A 16,160-nucleotide genomic window follows, 5' to 3' on the forward strand; every position below is an offset into this window, starting at 1 on the left:
TTGGCTTTATAGACACTCATAAAATCATCATTCCCCTTAGAGCAAAAGGTATTTTTAGAAGCCAAGAAGAAGAGCAGATAAAAAAGAAGTACGCCCTCTAACAATAAAAGTCAAATGGCTAGACAATTATTCACTCCTCCGATAACCAATCCAAGGTTTGACCCTAATCAATCCATCAGGGAATCATACAAGAACACAACTGGCGGCATGCAATTTCAACAAAATCTACATGAGGATCAAAATGACAATGAGAGAAGTAGCTGTGATGGTGATGAAAACTCTACAACAGGAGAAAGGCTAGAAAACAATAAGTCTCCTATATTGACAAAACAAGAAATTGACGAAGCGTTGAACACTGTCACCAATTTACCTCCAGAATTATCAAAATTAATTGACATTTTTATTGATGACCTAAAGCAGCCAAAGTACGTACGGCCACTATCAGTACTGCAATTGTCTAGTCTTTTCCAAAGCTTTTACATAAAATTTGATAAAGCATCATTCCAGCACGTCAGTTCAGCGAATAATAATGGCTATTATTTTTCTGGCGGGGGCTCTAGTTCATTCTTGGCTGCCAAAGAAACGTTAAGTAGTGGTCTTAGCGGAATTTTTGGCAGAAGTAGGAGTAGTAGTGGAAATTCACTTATGAGGCCAAGAAGATCTTCATCGCTTTTCAGTAATGAGTCAATATCAAATTCAACTAATGCCACACAAATGTTGTCACCTGAAGAGATAAAAAAGCAATTGAAAATCAACGAATTAAACAACATGAAAATCGAAAAATATATGGAACTTTGTGAAAGAGATGTTTTTAAGAAAATTCTTATAGTAGGCACATCCGTATCTTCACCGAATAAAATGAAAACCTTCAAACCACACCAATTACAAACTTTCAAGGTTGGAAATCTATTTAGAAACAGTGTTGAATTCACAGAATACAATAAGTTGTTGAATGAAAAAATCCTCTGTTTGTCCAAACTCTCAACAATGAATAAAATCAATTTGATAAAGTTTCTGAGTCTTAATAATGGCATTGATCCGGAACCAAAGTTTGAAGAGATCAAAGATATTTTATATGAGTTTACTTATCATTCGATTTCACCATGTGAAAAGATAAAGGCCCTACTGAAACTACATGAAATCATGACATATTCCCAAGAAATGTCTAATGATGATTATCTTTCGTTGCTAATCTACTACATTATTACGATTGTTCCACGGGATATTTTCTTGAATGCCGAATTCATCAGGCTGTTCAGATATAAGAAAAAGCTGGTCGAAACAGAATCCTTTGCATTAACCAATCTAGAAGCTGCATTAGTTTTTGTTGAAGGCTTAACCAAAAATGATTTTTCAAATGAGCTACAAGATAAATTGACTGTAAATGAAAGTAAAATTTTAGAAAATTCAATCAGCAGTAGAGTCTCATTGCCATCAAAAACTGCTATAATGCATAAAAACAACGGTAATAACGGCAGTAACCTAGGTGACATCGTGACTCCTACTATCCAAAGGCCAGATGTTACAAGATCGAATTCGTATGATGGCTTCAGGACCGTTTTTGATTCATCATTAAAAAATATCATCGGAAAAATTAGGTCATATACTCCACCACATCCTAACAATACTAGCAATAATAACCTTCACAGTAGCAACAACTTAAACATACCACGAAGTTCGTCTCAATTATCCATGGAATTGAGCAATAGAGATACAACAGAGATGTCTAGGGATGGCTCACGATCAACTTCATCATCTTCACGATCTTCAGCATCTTTAGAGCACGGAAATCGCGAATTTACCGGCGATTTGACAGTAACCGCTAGCATTAACGGTGCTGATAAAAAGGAGTTTCAGAAATCGTGGAAAAAATATAAAGGCTATAAATTTGAAGATTTGACTATTTGCGAACTAAGAGATCTTTTTGAGATATATCAAAAGATGATGCAATGAAACGTATATATGAAATCGTATGTATAGATGCGAAAGAGGAGGAGAGAAGGCTTTATTTCTGACTATCTTCCTCCACTAATTTGATTGATCAATTTATTTCACAATTCGGATAAGTGGTCTATTATATATAACAATTCGTCATGTAAATTGGTGGCGGTGTCGGAATGCGAAGCCAAATCAGGTAAATACTTATTTTCATTATCATTTTTTATCATATTCACTAATTGATTAATAAAATTTTTGGTGTAGGCCAATGAATTGGTGTCGAATTCCAGTATTTGAATCAGCTTTAGTTTTATATCTTTATCACTTGTCCTCAACAGGAGAATTCTTAGAATTTCATTGTGTTGCTCAGTTTGACCTTTCGTTTTAGTGAAGTTAAGGGCGTGGACGATGGGAAAAGATAACTTCCCCTCTGTAATGTCCTCAGCAAAGCCTTTTTCGCTGGACATTTGGAAATCTTTCAAATTCAAGTAATCATCTCTAATCTGATAAATAATACCCAGAAGATTTATGAAAGGAACCAACGAATGGCCGTGGTGTGAGGAAGGAGACAGCGCTTCCATGAGTCTCAACGTTAATCTGAAAAGGCCGCCTGTTTTATTCATAACCATATTCAAATACATCTCCTGAGTAGGTATGATTTCAGGCAGAAAGTCTCTCCAGTATATATCCAAGCCTTGTCCCCTATGTAGATTGATCAATTCTTCGTTGAAAATCGTAATCAAATTATGATACAAAGGCTCTTTTGTGGTTAGCTGCGATACAAGTTGCATGGCTCTGAAATACATATAATTTGCGGTGTTTATAGTGGAGGGTACACCGAAGATTAAGTGAGAAGTGGTCTGTCCCCTTCTCAAGGGAGCATTATCTTCTATATCGTCGATTAAAAGGCTGGAATTATGCAAGAGCTCAACAATTTGCGAAACTATGGCCAGCTGGTCTTTGGGCAAATTCATAACTCTGTTAATTTGAACTATTAAATTTAGTCTAAAGTTCTTGCCAGGTTTCAAAAGGATGTGATTATAAGGTTTTGAAATCAAGCTTTCATTTTGGCTGGACCAAACAGGATCATTATTGATCAGCTCATCTATCTTGGCCTCCATTGATTTTCCAGACTCGTAAACGCTTTGTTCTCTTTCTATTAGTAGCTTCTTTGAAAATGAGCCTTACATGGTTTTGTAAGCACATCTGTCTTGACTTTTTTTTTGCTTCAAAAAAACGTCAAAGAAGGCAAGGCGAAGCAAAGAAAAATGGTAGTAAGCATACAATGATCAGCATAACATATGCAAAAACACGTAATTTCTGCTATGCTGGAAGCGGTGAACGTTGGATACCACTATAATAATAGAAGTTTACCTTTCAGTATGAAAATGCGGGCTTGTCCTATATCTATATGTAATATTATGGAGTGAGTAGAGATGGCGGCTATACATCGTTGTAGAGAGTTATATCTGTATTGTTAATTAAAGATTGGCCAGGCGAAGGTTGGTTCCTTTTTGCTTTAAATCTGCTTTTATGGGGCCATACCAGAGAATTATTTCTTTCTTTCAGTATTGGCTTGTCAAGCTTTTTGATAATGCTATTAAGTGTCAGCGAATTCGCCGTAGTTTGCAACGCTGTGTTGTTTGTATGGCAATTGTTATTATATACTTCCAAATTAATCAAATCTACCAGGTTAATAGAATGCAAATTCGCTATCTCATGGATGATGTCATTGTGGTAGGCAGTGCCGCTGTGACTGGGGTGGCTAAATGGAGGTTTCCTCTCAGCTAGCATTTTTTTCAATTTGTCTGAGTGCGCTTGAGAGGAGGCCTTTAATTTGGAAGTAGTGACTGGTCTTGTCTTCGAGTCACTGTTTAATTGCTCGAATGAATATAATAGGTTTACGATGTTTTGTAGGAGTTTTAGATCATTGGGCAGCCTTAACATTTCGAAATTTTTCAAGCCGGCGAGAGTCGGCTTATGTATATCTTTATAAAATAATCTTTGTTGTCTTTTGATGAGATTGGACAAATTTTTCTGAACTTCCAATACAGAGATCTTTTCGGGATCATCATCAGGTGAAGATAGGCTGGCGCTATTGTGGAATTTAGGGCGCTGCAGAGGCTTAGGTATTATTATATTTGAGGTGCCCAGTGTTGTGGTTGTGGCTCGAATAGCTGGACTAACCATGTTTTGTGCGACTACTTTACGCTTCTTAGGGACAATAATGGATGGTACCGCTGCCGTTGTGGTTGAAGGAGGATCGGACGTCTGATTTCTCCCTGAATAGTCAACCCTTTTTCTTTTCCTGAGTTGCATATGCATATTATATTGTATGTGCTTGTGTAGGTAGAAGCGTCTTTTATTTATCTACTGTCTCATCAGCTCATCGCATCATTAATACCAGTATCGGTTATAGTACATAATTAACAAATGTATGTAGCATTTTGGCATGCTGAAAAAAAAAAAAAAAACTTTATCAGGCAAGTGGCTCGAAACCGTGTGAAAGGATATCATCAACGGTCGTTTTTACCTGTTCCGCGGAATAGCGTTCCCGTGGGAAGAAAAGCAGCACGTGAGCGTGGAAAATCCGGGCAACACTTTGTAGTTCCGGGTAGTTGACAAACCAGGCCACGTGACCCGAGCTTAGAAGTGGACGCAGTAGCGGCTGTGCCTGCAAAAATGCATTCATGCGAGCGCGGGCCGCTTCGCGCACGGCCTTATCTGGGGAATGTACTGGCAGGGCAACCTTGGACCAGAGAACAAGGTGTACAACACCAGGCTCGAAGTTATACGGGAAATCGTTGGCACGCACAGCATATAGAGTAGAAGAACTAAAAGCCTTCGCGGCAGCATTTTCGAGCTGCGGTTCGTCTAGCGACCAGCCTAGTTTTTGCAAAACGTACTGGTTCATGTCCAGGCCAGCAGTCCTTTTCTTATGCTCGTGGTATTTGTCAGTCATCTGGCGACTTCGTTTCAAACGGGCAAGCTCCCCCGATTCAATTATCTCTTTGATTTGTTCCCACTTCCACCCTTGGGCCTCCTCCTGGTGATCGTTGACGATATCTTGTTGCATTGTAAACCTAAGCTGTTATAAGTAAATCAAGTGCAATACAAATATATACAGCATGCTGGCGTCCTTAGCCTCACGCCTACTAAACAAGAGCATCTTACTCTCACCATCCATTTATATACATATATAAGTACGTAAAAATAGATGTGTATAAGTCGTTCTATCTATAACGCGCCCCGAAGTTGTTTAGTATAACAAAAACGGAAAAAAAAAGAAGGAAAATGGAGATTGCCAAAAGCGCGCTAGTTTGACAGAAAGAGTGAAATATTAGTTCAATATTTCAGCTGTCACGGTCATCACTGCTCCGACACTTTTTTGTGGGATGCTTTCTGTTCACCTTGGTTTTCTATGGGTATATAACAGCTGATAAAGAATCGAAGAAGTGAAAATGACGCACCCAGTTATATCACTAAAGCCAAGCTACAATTCTGTAATACGGGGCTGCCCCGGTTTACCTGATACGTTACCACGAATCGAATGCCAGTTAAGAGTGCGCTCAAACAACTCTTTGCCATTCAAATTGGTAAAGATCGAAATTGTTTTAAAGACAATTGAAATATATTTCAACAAAAACCTTTATAGCAGCAATAACAGCTCTTTCACCCCATTTAATCGTCCGTCGGACCCCTCTAATGGCCATTCTGACACCAGTAACCAGAACATCAGCATTCATTATAAGAAAAACATCGTGTTATCCCACCCTACCCATGATGGCGACGATCTCAACAATGATCTTATTGGCATAGACATACCTTTGACGATTGGGCTACCTGACGACATCAAAGAAACAAACTATAATCCGAAATTCGGCAAAACGCAGACTTTCCTGGATTGTACCGTGTTTTATACAGAGGTCGGCGGAGGAAGCTCAAATAAGAAAAGAAATTTTCTTTACCCAGTAAACGTCGAAAGGTATACATACCTACCTTCACCGTCATATTTCAGGCCAATAAACAGATCAAACATCACTTCTCCCGATCAAAAGTTCTTAATTAGTTATTCCATTGAGAATCCCTGTGTTTCTATGAATAATGACACGTTGAAACTCTCCATATCAATCAGGCTGAACCCATTTCCGAACAATGCCACAACTCCCTCTTCGAATGACTTTGATGTGTCCACGCCGACACTTTTCTCCACAAAGAAAAAGTTTAAGTCCAAGCTCAAATTGAAATCAATTACAACACAGATACTAGAATACTTGGAAATTCTGAAGAACCAATCAGAATTCTCATCCACGCAAACAACAAATATTTTGCAAACCTCTGTAAGACAGGTTGATCAAATCATCTCCATGAATTCAATGATTTTTCAATTCAACCTAAAAATATTCACTAAGGACAAAATTTTACAAAGCTTTAGATCTTCTGAGTCGAGTTGTCCCGAAACTAAAGTATTAATCAACAAAATCGACGACATTCCTCTGCAATATCATAGTTCGATAACTACGATAGGTCAACATTTTAATGTTTCTCACTATCTTTCAATAAGGTTCAAATTCAATAAAAGTCTGAAAAACTTCGAAATTAATCACCCCCTAATCATATCGTTTTGGTCAGTAAGTCAATTGCCGCTAATCGAGAACCTAATATTGCAAGAAAGACAAACTGCTAAATTTGCCAAGAAGTTTTATAAAAATTTTGGTCGAATCAAGAACACGAGCAACAACAATAACAGCTCGAACTGTCTAGAGTATCCCTCCTTGCCGCCAATAATTTATAATTTTAACGACCCAGAAACAAATAATAGATTTAATATATTATACTCGCAAAAGGACCCTAGTCGTACGGATCCTTCTAAATTGAGAAGAGTACCTGTCATACAATGAGGCAGTGATTGGCATGGTTCATATATTAAATCAACGCAGATACGTAGATCTATAAAGCTTTTGAATAATGCTAATGTATTATATATTTATATTCTTCTTGTCCCGCACTCTGGTCTTTTCAATTTTCTACATGAAGAGAAAAAAAGACTATAGCGTCCGGCAAAAAAAAAAAAGTTATGGTTTAACAATACAACGGCCCCATGGGTTTAAAATAAGGGCACTTTCATAAAGTCACTTATCACTCAAAAGCACCCATGCAAAAACACAATATAAAATTAAACCAAAACCAGGATATTTCCCAATTATTCCACGATGAAGTACCCTTATTCGACAACTCTATAACTTCAAAGGATAAAGAAGTCATTGAAACTTTATCTGAAATATATTCTATAGTAATCACACTAGACCACGTAGAGAAAGCCTACCTAAAAGACTCCATAGATGACACCCAATACACTAATACTGTTGACAAATTACTAAAGCAGTTCAAGGTCTACCTGAATTCTCAGAATAAAGAAGAGATAAACAAGCATTTCCAATCCATAGAAGCGTTCTGCGATACATACAACATCACTGCTTCGAACGCAATAACAAGACTGGAGAGGGGCATACCAATTACAGCAGAACATGCGATATCCACTACCACATCGGCTCCCTCTGGTGATAATAAACAAAGTTCTTCTAGCGACAAAAAGTTTAATGCTAAATACGTCGCTGAGGCCACTGGTAATTTCATCACTGTAATGGATGCTTTGAAACTAAACTATAATGCAAAAGATCAATTACATCCCTTATTGGCTGAACTGTTAATCAGCATAAATCGCGTCACCAGGGATGATTTTGAGAATAGATCAAAACTCATTGACTGGATTGTCAGAATAAATAAACTCTCAATTGGTGACACTTTAACTGAAACACAAATTAGAGAACTTCTGTTTGATCTAGAACTAGCCTATAAAAGTTTTTATGCTTTACTGGATTAAGAAATAAACAAATAGAAATTATGATAACATATATAAGTACACAAGCGTTTCTATTTCACTTTAGAATATTCTTGTTTTTTATTCGTTCTTGAAATTTTGACAACATTGCCAAAGTTTCCCGCTCTCTTTTATCCATTGGTTCTTCCTTGATGTTTTCTTGACTTTCCGTTTCTTTAGTGGTTGCCTCATCAACATTATCATGCAACTCCGTCTTTTCCCTAATTAGTGCCTCTTGTGGCTGATCTAAGGATGCGTCTAGTTTAATTCCTTCACTGCGACTATCATCTTTGATCCATGCTGGGAGAATCATTCTCTTTCTTGGCTTAAGCTTTTGAACATCACCATCATCATCCTCTTGCTCATCTTCATAAACCATCTTTACTTTTGCTGATTTCACAAGTTTCTTTGCCGGCTCTTGTTCTTTTTTTTCATTATCTTCCAGTCTTCTTTTTGATCCAAAGATGTCCTCAAAGAATGGTATGGTAATCTCAACATCCTTCAAAACTGCAGGATACATGAATCGTTTGACATCATTGTCACGGGAGGAAGCTTCAATTTCGCCGCCCAAGATCTCTCTAAAGATGTAAATAGATTTCCCAACAATTTTGCCAAATACATTACAATCGTTCAGTACGTGCTTAGAATCCGCCAGCACAGTTATAAACCATGTGTTCCTTCGTCTATCCCATCCCAAGAGTCCATCTCTATTGAAGCGTATACGAGGATTTTTTTCCTCAGCAACTGTACGGTACTCACCAGTACTATTTGCATTAAACATTAGCCACTGTGTTGGCTTTAACTCTTTAAATTCTCCATTGGTGAATGTGCCATCTGAGAGCATAGATAAGAACCTCTTACATGTCTCAGGGCATTCTTTAGCCCATAATTCAATGGCAATGTTCCCCTTTGTTGTATACAGTATACATTTAGCTGTTGTCTGAGGTTCTATATTACTGGACATAGCATTCTTACTTTGGTTTAAAACTCATCATACATGTTTCCTGTAATACGCTTTGAATAATAAATTATTCAATAAATTATTCTCAGGACATTTTGAACCTTTTTTTCTCTTCAGACGCTTTACAGCGGAAAAGGAAAAAAAAAAAATTGGAAGTTCTTTCAGTAAAGTGAGATATATTCAGCAAACGAACATAACGTCAGGATTAATCGGAACGGTAATTTCTAGCATCCACTCAATTTCGTGATTAGCTTTTGGCGCATAACTGATTTTTTGCTTTAGCACATCACAGCTAGAATAAACTTCCAAAAATCACCCGCTTGCAATGCTGTCCATTTTAAGAAATTCGGTGAGACTAAATTCAAGGGCTCTTAGGGTTGTGCCATCTGCCGCCAACACCTTAACATCGGTTCAAGCATCCAGAAGACTTTTAACAAGTTATTCAAGTTTTTTACAAAAAGAAACAAAAGACGACAAGCCTAAATCCATTCTTACAGATGATATGCTGTTCAAGGCCGGTGTTGACGTCGATGAGAAGGGCCAAGGCAAAAACGAGGAAACATCAGGAGAAGGAGGAGAGGACAAGAATGAACCTTCTTCCAAAAGTGAAAAATCTAGAAGAAAAAGACAAACTTCTACAGATATTAAAAGAGAAAAGTATGCTAACTGGTTTTACATTTTTTCGTTGTCTGCGTTGACAGGTACTGCAATCTACATGGCAAGGGATTGGGAGCCTCAAGAGTCTGAAGAATTGAAGAAAGACATCGATAATGGCTACACTTTATCACTTATGTATAAAAGATTCAAGGCCAGGTTCAACTCAATGTTCACCTACTTCCAAGAGCCACCTTTCCCTGATTTACTACCTCCACCACCACCACCACCGTACCAAAGGCCATTAACTCTTGTTATCACATTGGAAGATTTTTTGGTTCATTCTGAGTGGTCTCAAAAGCATGGTTGGAGAACGGCCAAAAGACCTGGTGCTGACTACTTCTTGGGTTACCTATCGCAGTATTACGAAATTGTTTTGTTTTCATCCAACTATATGATGTACTCTGACAAAATCGCTGAAAAATTAGATCCAATCCATGCATTCGTATCTTATAATTTGTTCAAGGAACACTGTGTTTACAAAGACGGTGTGCACATTAAGGATCTGTCAAAATTGAATAGAGATTTGAGTAAAGTAATCATTATTGACACTGACCCTAACAGTTACAAATTGCAACCTGAAAATGCTATTCCAATGGAGCCATGGAATGGTGAAGCTGATGACAAATTAGTAAGATTGATTCCATTTTTGGAGTACCTTGCCACTCAACAAACCAAGGATGTTAGACCAATCTTGAACAGCTTTGAAGACAAGAAGAACCTAGCAGAAGAATTTGATCATCGTGTGAAAAAATTGAAGGATAAATTTTACGGAGATCATAAATCTGGTGGCAACTGGGCAATGACGGCACTAGGTCTCGGAAATTCCCTGGGCGGCAGCACCAAGTTCCCGCTCGATTTGATTCATGAAGAAGGACAAAAGAACTATTTAATGTTCATGAAGATGATTGAGGAAGAAAAGGAAAAAATTAGAATACAGCAGGAGCAAATGGGCGGGCAAACATTTACGCTGAAAGACTATGTTGAAGGTAACTTGCCTTCGCCAGAAGAACAAATGAAAATACAATTGGAGAAGCAGAAGGAGGTAGACGCCTTATTTGAAGAGGAAAAGAAAAAGAAGAAGATTGCTGAATCCAAATAATTTTCATGTAAACCCTCTTCTCATGTATCTACGTATCTATGTGTGTATGTAAATGTACCTGTACACTCCCCACACCCTCATTTTGTTACTGTCATGTGAATAAAACTTATGTATATTGCTAACTTACTACCACTGCACCTCCTAACATCACCATACTACGTACAAACACGCCTATTTATTTTTTCTATGTTAAATTTTAACGATGTAGACACACCTAATGATCTGATGCGCTTTGCATATCTCATATTCCTTCACTAGCATAAAAATCCAAAAAAAAAGAATATTTAGGCCGAATGGAATTATTCGTAACGTCATACGAAAAAAGTTTCAATTCGTACAATGCCTGGCATGTTCATTCGAATATAAGGCCGCCGCCTTCCAGTCAGGGTAGCCAAAAGTATAATCCCGGGTGGAAACTAAACTAAAAACCGTACTCACAACTTTCCGCGGACGCTAACAGACAAATAGACACACTATCAGGTCAGGAACTGCCGTCACATACGACACTGCCCCTCACGTAAGGGCATGATAGAATTGGATTATGTAAAAGGTGAAGATACCATTGTAGAAGCAACCAGCACGTCGCCGTGGCTGATGAGGTCTCCTCTTGCCCGGGCCGCAGAAAAGAGGGGCAGTGGCCTGTTTTTCGACATAAATGAGGGGCATGGCCAGCACCGAGACGTCATTGTTGCATATGGCGTATCCAAGCCGAAACGGCGCTCGCCTCATCCCCACGGGAATAAGGCAGCCGACAAAAGAAAAACGACCGAAAAGGAACCAGAAAGAAAAAAGAGGGTGGGCGCGCCGCGGACGTGTAAAAAGATATGCATCCAGCTTCTATATCGCTTTAACTTTACCGTTTTGGGCATCGGGAACGTATGTAACATTGATCTCCTCTTGGGAACGGTGAGTGCAACGAATGCGATATAGCACCGACCATGTGGGCAAATTCGTAATAAATTCGGGGTGAGGGGGATTCAAGACAAGCAACCTTGTTAGTCAGCTCAAACAGCGATTTAACGGTTGAGTAACACATCAAAACACCGTTCGAGGTCAAGCCTGGCGTGTTTAACAAGTTCTTGATATCATATATAAATGTAATAAGAAGTTTGGTAATATTCAATTCGAAGTGTTCAGTCTTTTACTTCTCTTGTTTTATAGAAGAAAAAACATCAAGAAACATCTTTAACATACACAAACACATACTATCAGAATACAATGACTAAGCTACACTTTGACACTGCTGAACCAGTCAAGATCACACTTCCAAATGGTTTGACATACGAGCAACCAACCGGTCTATTCATTAACAACAAGTTTATGAAAGCTCAAGACGGTAAGACCTATCCCGTCGAAGATCCTTCCACTGAAAACACCGTTTGTGAGGTCTCTTCTGCCACCACTGAAGATGTTGAATATGCTATCGAATGTGCCGACCGTGCTTTCCACGACACTGAATGGGCTACCCAAGACCCAAGAGAAAGAGGCCGTCTACTAAGTAAGTTGGCTGACGAATTGGAAAGCCAAATTGACTTGGTTTCTTCCATTGAAGCTTTGGACAATGGTAAAACTTTGGCCTTAGCCCGTGGGGATGTTACCATTGCAATCAACTGTCTAAGAGATGCTGCTGCCTATGCCGACAAAGTCAACGGTAGAACAATCAACACCGGTGACGGCTACATGAACTTCACCACCTTAGAGCCAATCGGTGTCTGTGGTCAAATTATTCCATGGAACTTTCCAATAATGATGTTGGCTTGGAAGATCGCCCCAGCATTGGCCATGGGTAACGTCTGTATCTTGAAACCCGCTGCTGTCACACCTTTAAATGCCCTATACTTTGCTTCTTTATGTAAGAAGGTTGGTATTCCAGCTGGTGTCGTCAACATCGTTCCAGGTCCTGGTAGAACTGTTGGTGCTGCTTTGACCAACGACCCAAGAATCAGAAAGCTGGCTTTTACCGGTTCTACAGAAGTCGGTAAGAGTGTTGCTGTCGACTCTTCTGAATCTAACTTGAAGAAAATCACTTTGGAACTAGGTGGTAAGTCCGCCCATTTGGTCTTTGACGATGCTAACATTAAGAAGACTTTACCAAATCTAGTAAACGGTATTTTCAAGAACGCTGGTCAAATTTGTTCCTCTGGTTCTAGAATTTACGTTCAAGAAGGTATTTACGACGAACTATTGGCTGCTTTCAAGGCTTACTTGGAAACCGAAATCAAAGTTGGTAATCCATTTGACAAGGCTAACTTCCAAGGTGCTATCACTAACCGTCAACAATTCGACACAATTATGAACTACATCGATATCGGTAAGAAAGAAGGCGCCAAGATCTTAACTGGTGGCGAAAAAGTTGGTGACAAGGGTTACTTCATCAGACCAACCGTTTTCTACGATGTTAATGAAGACATGAGAATTGTTAAGGAAGAAATTTTTGGACCAGTTGTCACTGTCGCAAAGTTCAAGACTTTAGAAGAAGGTGTCGAAATGGCTAACAGCTCTGAATTCGGTCTAGGTTCTGGTATCGAAACAGAATCTTTGAGCACAGGTTTGAAGGTGGCCAAGATGTTGAAGGCCGGTACCGTCTGGATCAACACATACAACGATTTTGACTCCAGAGTTCCATTCGGTGGTGTTAAGCAATCTGGTTACGGTAGAGAAATGGGTGAAGAAGTCTACCATGCATACACTGAAGTAAAAGCTGTCAGAATTAAGTTGTAATGTACCAACCTGCATTTCTTTCCGTCATATACACAAAATACTTTCATATAAACTTACTTGGTCTTACGTCATAAATAAATATGTATACATATAAATTAAAAAATTTGGTTTTATATTTTTACAAAAAGAATCGTTTACTTCATTTCTCCCTTTTAAGCGATACAATCCATGAAAAAAGAGAAAAAGAGAGAACAGGCTTGTGCCTTCTTTAAAACATCCCACACAAAATCATATTGAATTGAATTTTACATCTTAAGCTAGTGTACAACAACTGCTATATCCAAAGAAAACTAACGTGGACCGCTTTTAGAGTTGAGAAAAAGGTTTGAAAAAAATAGCAATACAAAGACTTGTTTCATATATAAAATACAGGGAGCACATTGAGCTAATATAACATAAACACTGCGAACCAATTCCAATCAAAAGGTACACATGAGAGCATTCCCCCGAGTACTGCCATTTCGCCATCAGAGATCATATAATAACATCCTTCTTCGAACAGTAAGGCTTTTTGGTTCATCACTTTCTTCTTTTGATTTCTCTAGGCAAATGCCTAAGGTGGACCCTGACAATACCGCTGCAATGCTACTACAGAAAAACTTGATCCAAAGAAACAACATGCTCTATGGGTATGGATCAGGGACAATACGATGTACTTTGCTAGACTCAACTGGACGAGCCAAATCACCATTAGTAGAGATAAAACGTGAGGATCTAGTATCAAAACATGGCTTGTTGCCCAGAGATCTACGTAAAATTGAAAAATCAAGGAAGAATGACTTAGTCCCTAGTTTGCTCGTGCGAGAAAATTCCATACTAATCAGTTTACTTACTGTGAAAGCCCTAATTAAGCCTGATATGGTTATTATCTTCGATTCAGCCGGCAGTGGAATAACTTTAAACTCAGAAGCTCACAAGGATTTTATTAACGATATGAAATTGAGACTAAAAAATCAAGAAACAAGCGAGCTAAATAGCGATCCACTTCCTTATGAATTCAGAGCTTTAGAAACGATCTTCATTTCGGCATTATCTAACCTTACCAGTGAAATGAAGGTGTTGCTAACCATATGCAAGGGGGTGCTTCAAGATCTAGAATTTAGTATAACAAGAGATAAATTAAGGTTCTTACTGGGTCAAAACAAAAAATTGAGCAGCTTCAATAAAAAGGCTGTTCTAGTTAAAGATATGCTGGATGACTTGCTAGAGCAAGACGATATGCTTTGTGATATGTACTTAACCGACAAAAAGGCTGGAAAAATTAGAGTTCAAGATGATCATACTGAAATTGAAATGCTTCTGGAAACATATCATAACTATGTCGATGAAATAGTTCAGAAAAGCGAAAGCGCCATATCTGACGTGAAAACCACAGAAGAAATCATCAATATAATCCTAGATTCTAACAGAAACGAATTAATGCTGTTAGGGATAAGATACGCCATAGGAATGCTTTCGTTGGGAGGCGCTCTATTCCTGGGTTCTATCTATGGTATGAATCTGGAAAGTTTCATAGAAGAAAGTAATTATGCGTATTTAACTGTCACCATTTTGGGGTTAATATCTACTGTTTGGCTCTATGCGAAGGGAATCAGACATTTGCATAAATTACAACGTATGACATTATTGAGTAAAATAAAAACAGATTCCGTTCACGAACTGTTGAAGAAATAGTTATCACGAAGAGTCAATCAATCTTTTTAATACGCATTCAAATGAATAAGAACAACTTTCACTTTTTTAAGTATATAAAAAGCCGTACAGGCGAACGTATATAATTAAAATTCTTTGGAAAAAAAGAAAGCTCGCACTCAGGATCGAACTAAGGACCAACAGATTTGCAATCTGCTGCGCTACCACTGCGCCATACGAGCTTTTGTTGTATAGTTTTAAGGCAATAGAATAATAACACTTATCCACGCAACAGTAATGTGGTTAAATAATAACTTCCTGTCAGGACTTGTGGTTGATTGGTGAAAATCAAATATCATGCTGACTACTAGAAATATTAGCAGTATATTATCATATACGGTGTAAGAAGATGAGATAAGGATTGAGAAACAGTCATCAAGTTTAATGAAAGTGAAATGAAAGGATTGATTATATAATAGGATAATGAATCACAAAGTATAAAAAGAAGGAAGAAAAAATGATATCATTGAGAAATTGATGAATTTTGAGATAATTGTTGAGATTTAATTGTTGATAAAGGCAATAATATTAGGTATATAGAATATACTAGAAGTTCTCCTCGAGGATATAGAAATTTTCAAAGGGGAATCGATTTTTCTACAAATAATATTACTATTATTCCTCCTTCCGTTTTATATGTTTCATTATCCTGCTATATTATCAATCGTTGCATTAATCGTTGAATTTCAACTTACTCGAACTTCGATGACAGTTTCTCATCCCTTATGTTATCTTCTTACACTGTATGTGATAATATACTGGTAGTATGACTACTAGTTGATAGACGATAGTTGAATTTATTCCATAAATTATTTATGTAAAACTGCCGACCCCTTTTGTCGATTTCTATATTCTCGAAGAGAACTTCTAACATTTTCTGTATACCTGATATTATAGTCTTTAACAACAACGGAATCCTCACAGTTATCTACGATTCATCTATTTCTCATCAGTAACAAAGATATTTCAGTAGTTATTTTATATAATTCATGCGTTTCACACATAGAGATGGTTTCTTAAGTTTAGAATGACGTATTTAGCTATAATAAAATGTTTCATTGTGGGATAAAAACTTGTGGGCCATGACATGAGCAAATTTATTATCAATGTTGATAATTAGAGGTAAAAAATTAGTATTAATGAAGAAGTGAGTACTGATCTTCTTATACTAAATAAGAGAGGTATATAAAACACACGCCGATTGGTCATAT

The 16,160-nt window shown here is 37.8% G+C and overlaps 11 protein-coding genes and 1 non-coding gene across 12 annotated transcripts, besides 6 other annotated features; 7 read left to right on the plus strand and 5 right to left on the minus strand.

The window, feature by feature from the left end:
• Positions 1–114: 114 nt before the first annotated feature.
• On the plus strand, positions 115–1,953 carry MUK1 (guanine nucleotide exchange factor MUK1; the record flags this gene model as incomplete). The annotated part of the gene is made up of 1 exon (NM_001183884.1): positions 115–1,953. One exon carries the CDS (start codon positions 115–117, stop codon positions 1,951–1,953), a length of 1,839 nt encoding a protein of 612 aa, NP_015255.1.
• Positions 1,953–2,052: an origin of replication (ARS1620; Putative replication origin; identified in multiple array studies, not yet confirmed by plasmid-based assay).
• BTS1 (farnesyltranstransferase) lies at positions 2,052–3,059 on the minus strand (the record flags this gene model as incomplete). Its single annotated transcript, NM_001183883.1, has 1 exon — positions 2,052–3,059. The coding sequence occupies one exon, from the start codon at positions 3,057–3,059 to the stop codon at positions 2,052–2,054; it is 1,008 nt and encodes a 335-aa protein (NP_015256.1).
• A 322-nt stretch (positions 3,060–3,381) lies between these two features.
• On the minus strand, positions 3,382–4,263 carry YPL068C (uncharacterized protein; the record flags this gene model as incomplete). The annotated part of the gene is made up of 1 exon (NM_001183882.1): positions 3,382–4,263. The coding sequence occupies one exon, from the start codon at positions 4,261–4,263 to the stop codon at positions 3,382–3,384; it is 882 nt and encodes a 293-aa protein (NP_015257.1).
• A 154-nt stretch (positions 4,264–4,417) lies between these two features.
• On the minus strand, positions 4,418–5,014 carry HTC1 (Htc1p; the record flags this gene model as incomplete). The annotated part of the gene is made up of 1 exon (NM_001183881.1): positions 4,418–5,014. One exon carries the CDS (start codon positions 5,012–5,014, stop codon positions 4,418–4,420), a length of 597 nt encoding a protein of 198 aa, NP_015258.1.
• Positions 5,015–5,399: 385 nt separating this feature from the next.
• RGL1 (Rgl1p) lies at positions 5,400–6,839 on the plus strand (the record flags this gene model as incomplete). Its single annotated transcript, NM_001183880.1, has 1 exon — positions 5,400–6,839. The coding sequence occupies one exon, from the start codon at positions 5,400–5,402 to the stop codon at positions 6,837–6,839; it is 1,440 nt and encodes a 479-aa protein (NP_015259.1).
• Positions 6,840–7,093: 254 nt separating this feature from the next.
• VPS28 (ESCRT-I subunit protein VPS28) lies at positions 7,094–7,822 on the plus strand (the record flags this gene model as incomplete). The annotated part of the gene is made up of 1 exon (NM_001183879.1): positions 7,094–7,822. One exon carries the CDS (start codon positions 7,094–7,096, stop codon positions 7,820–7,822), a length of 729 nt encoding a protein of 242 aa, NP_015260.1.
• A 55-nt stretch (positions 7,823–7,877) lies between these two features.
• On the minus strand, positions 7,878–8,783 carry CWC27 (putative peptidylprolyl isomerase CWC27; the record flags this gene model as incomplete). The annotated part of the gene is made up of 1 exon (NM_001183878.1): positions 7,878–8,783. One exon carries the CDS (start codon positions 8,781–8,783, stop codon positions 7,878–7,880), a length of 906 nt encoding a protein of 301 aa, NP_015261.1.
• Positions 8,784–9,105: 322 nt separating this feature from the next.
• On the plus strand, positions 9,106–10,536 carry TIM50 (protein translocase subunit TIM50; the record flags this gene model as incomplete). The annotated part of the gene is made up of 1 exon (NM_001183877.1): positions 9,106–10,536. One exon carries the CDS (start codon positions 9,106–9,108, stop codon positions 10,534–10,536), a length of 1,431 nt encoding a protein of 476 aa, NP_015262.1.
• Positions 10,537–11,061: 525 nt separating this feature from the next.
• On the plus strand, positions 11,062–11,466 carry YPL062W (uncharacterized protein; the record flags this gene model as incomplete). Its single annotated transcript, NM_001348885.1, has 1 exon — positions 11,062–11,466. The coding sequence occupies one exon, from the start codon at positions 11,062–11,064 to the stop codon at positions 11,464–11,466; it is 405 nt and encodes a 134-aa protein (NP_001335823.1).
• A 288-nt stretch (positions 11,467–11,754) lies between these two features.
• On the plus strand, positions 11,755–13,257 carry ALD6 (aldehyde dehydrogenase (NADP(+)) ALD6; the record flags this gene model as incomplete). Its single annotated transcript, NM_001183875.1, has 1 exon — positions 11,755–13,257. The coding sequence occupies one exon, from the start codon at positions 11,755–11,757 to the stop codon at positions 13,255–13,257; it is 1,503 nt and encodes a 500-aa protein (NP_015264.1).
• Positions 13,258–13,689: 432 nt separating this feature from the next.
• MFM1 (Mfm1p) lies at positions 13,690–14,931 on the plus strand (the record flags this gene model as incomplete). Its single annotated transcript, NM_001183874.1, has 1 exon — positions 13,690–14,931. The coding sequence occupies one exon, from the start codon at positions 13,690–13,692 to the stop codon at positions 14,929–14,931; it is 1,242 nt and encodes a 413-aa protein (NP_015265.1).
• Positions 14,932–15,059: 128 nt separating this feature from the next.
• Positions 15,060–15,131, minus strand: YNCP0007C. Its single transcript has one exon. It is a non-coding gene; the product is annotated as a tRNA-Cys (tRNA).
• Positions 15,132–15,234: 103 nt separating this feature from the next.
• Positions 15,235–15,416: a long terminal repeat (Ty1 LTR).
• Positions 15,417–15,754: a long terminal repeat (Ty1 LTR).
• Positions 15,755–15,760: 6 nt separating this feature from the next.
• Positions 15,761–15,898: a long terminal repeat (Ty1 LTR).
• Positions 15,899–16,056: 158 nt separating this feature from the next.
• Positions 16,057–16,160: part of a mobile genetic element (YPLCTy4-1; Ty4 element, LTR retrotransposon of the Copia (Pseudoviridae) group; contains co-transcribed genes TYA Gag and TYB Pol, encoding proteins involved in structure and function of virus-like particles, flanked by two direct repeats) that runs on past the window's edge.
• Positions 16,057–16,160: part of a long terminal repeat (Ty4 LTR) that runs on past the window's edge.

The sequence above is a fragment of the Saccharomyces cerevisiae genome, chromosome XVI (genome assembly GCF_000146045.2).
Source record: "Saccharomyces cerevisiae S288C chromosome XVI, complete sequence".
Lineage (NCBI taxonomy): Eukaryota > Fungi > Ascomycota > Saccharomycetes > Saccharomycetales > Saccharomycetaceae > Saccharomyces > Saccharomyces cerevisiae.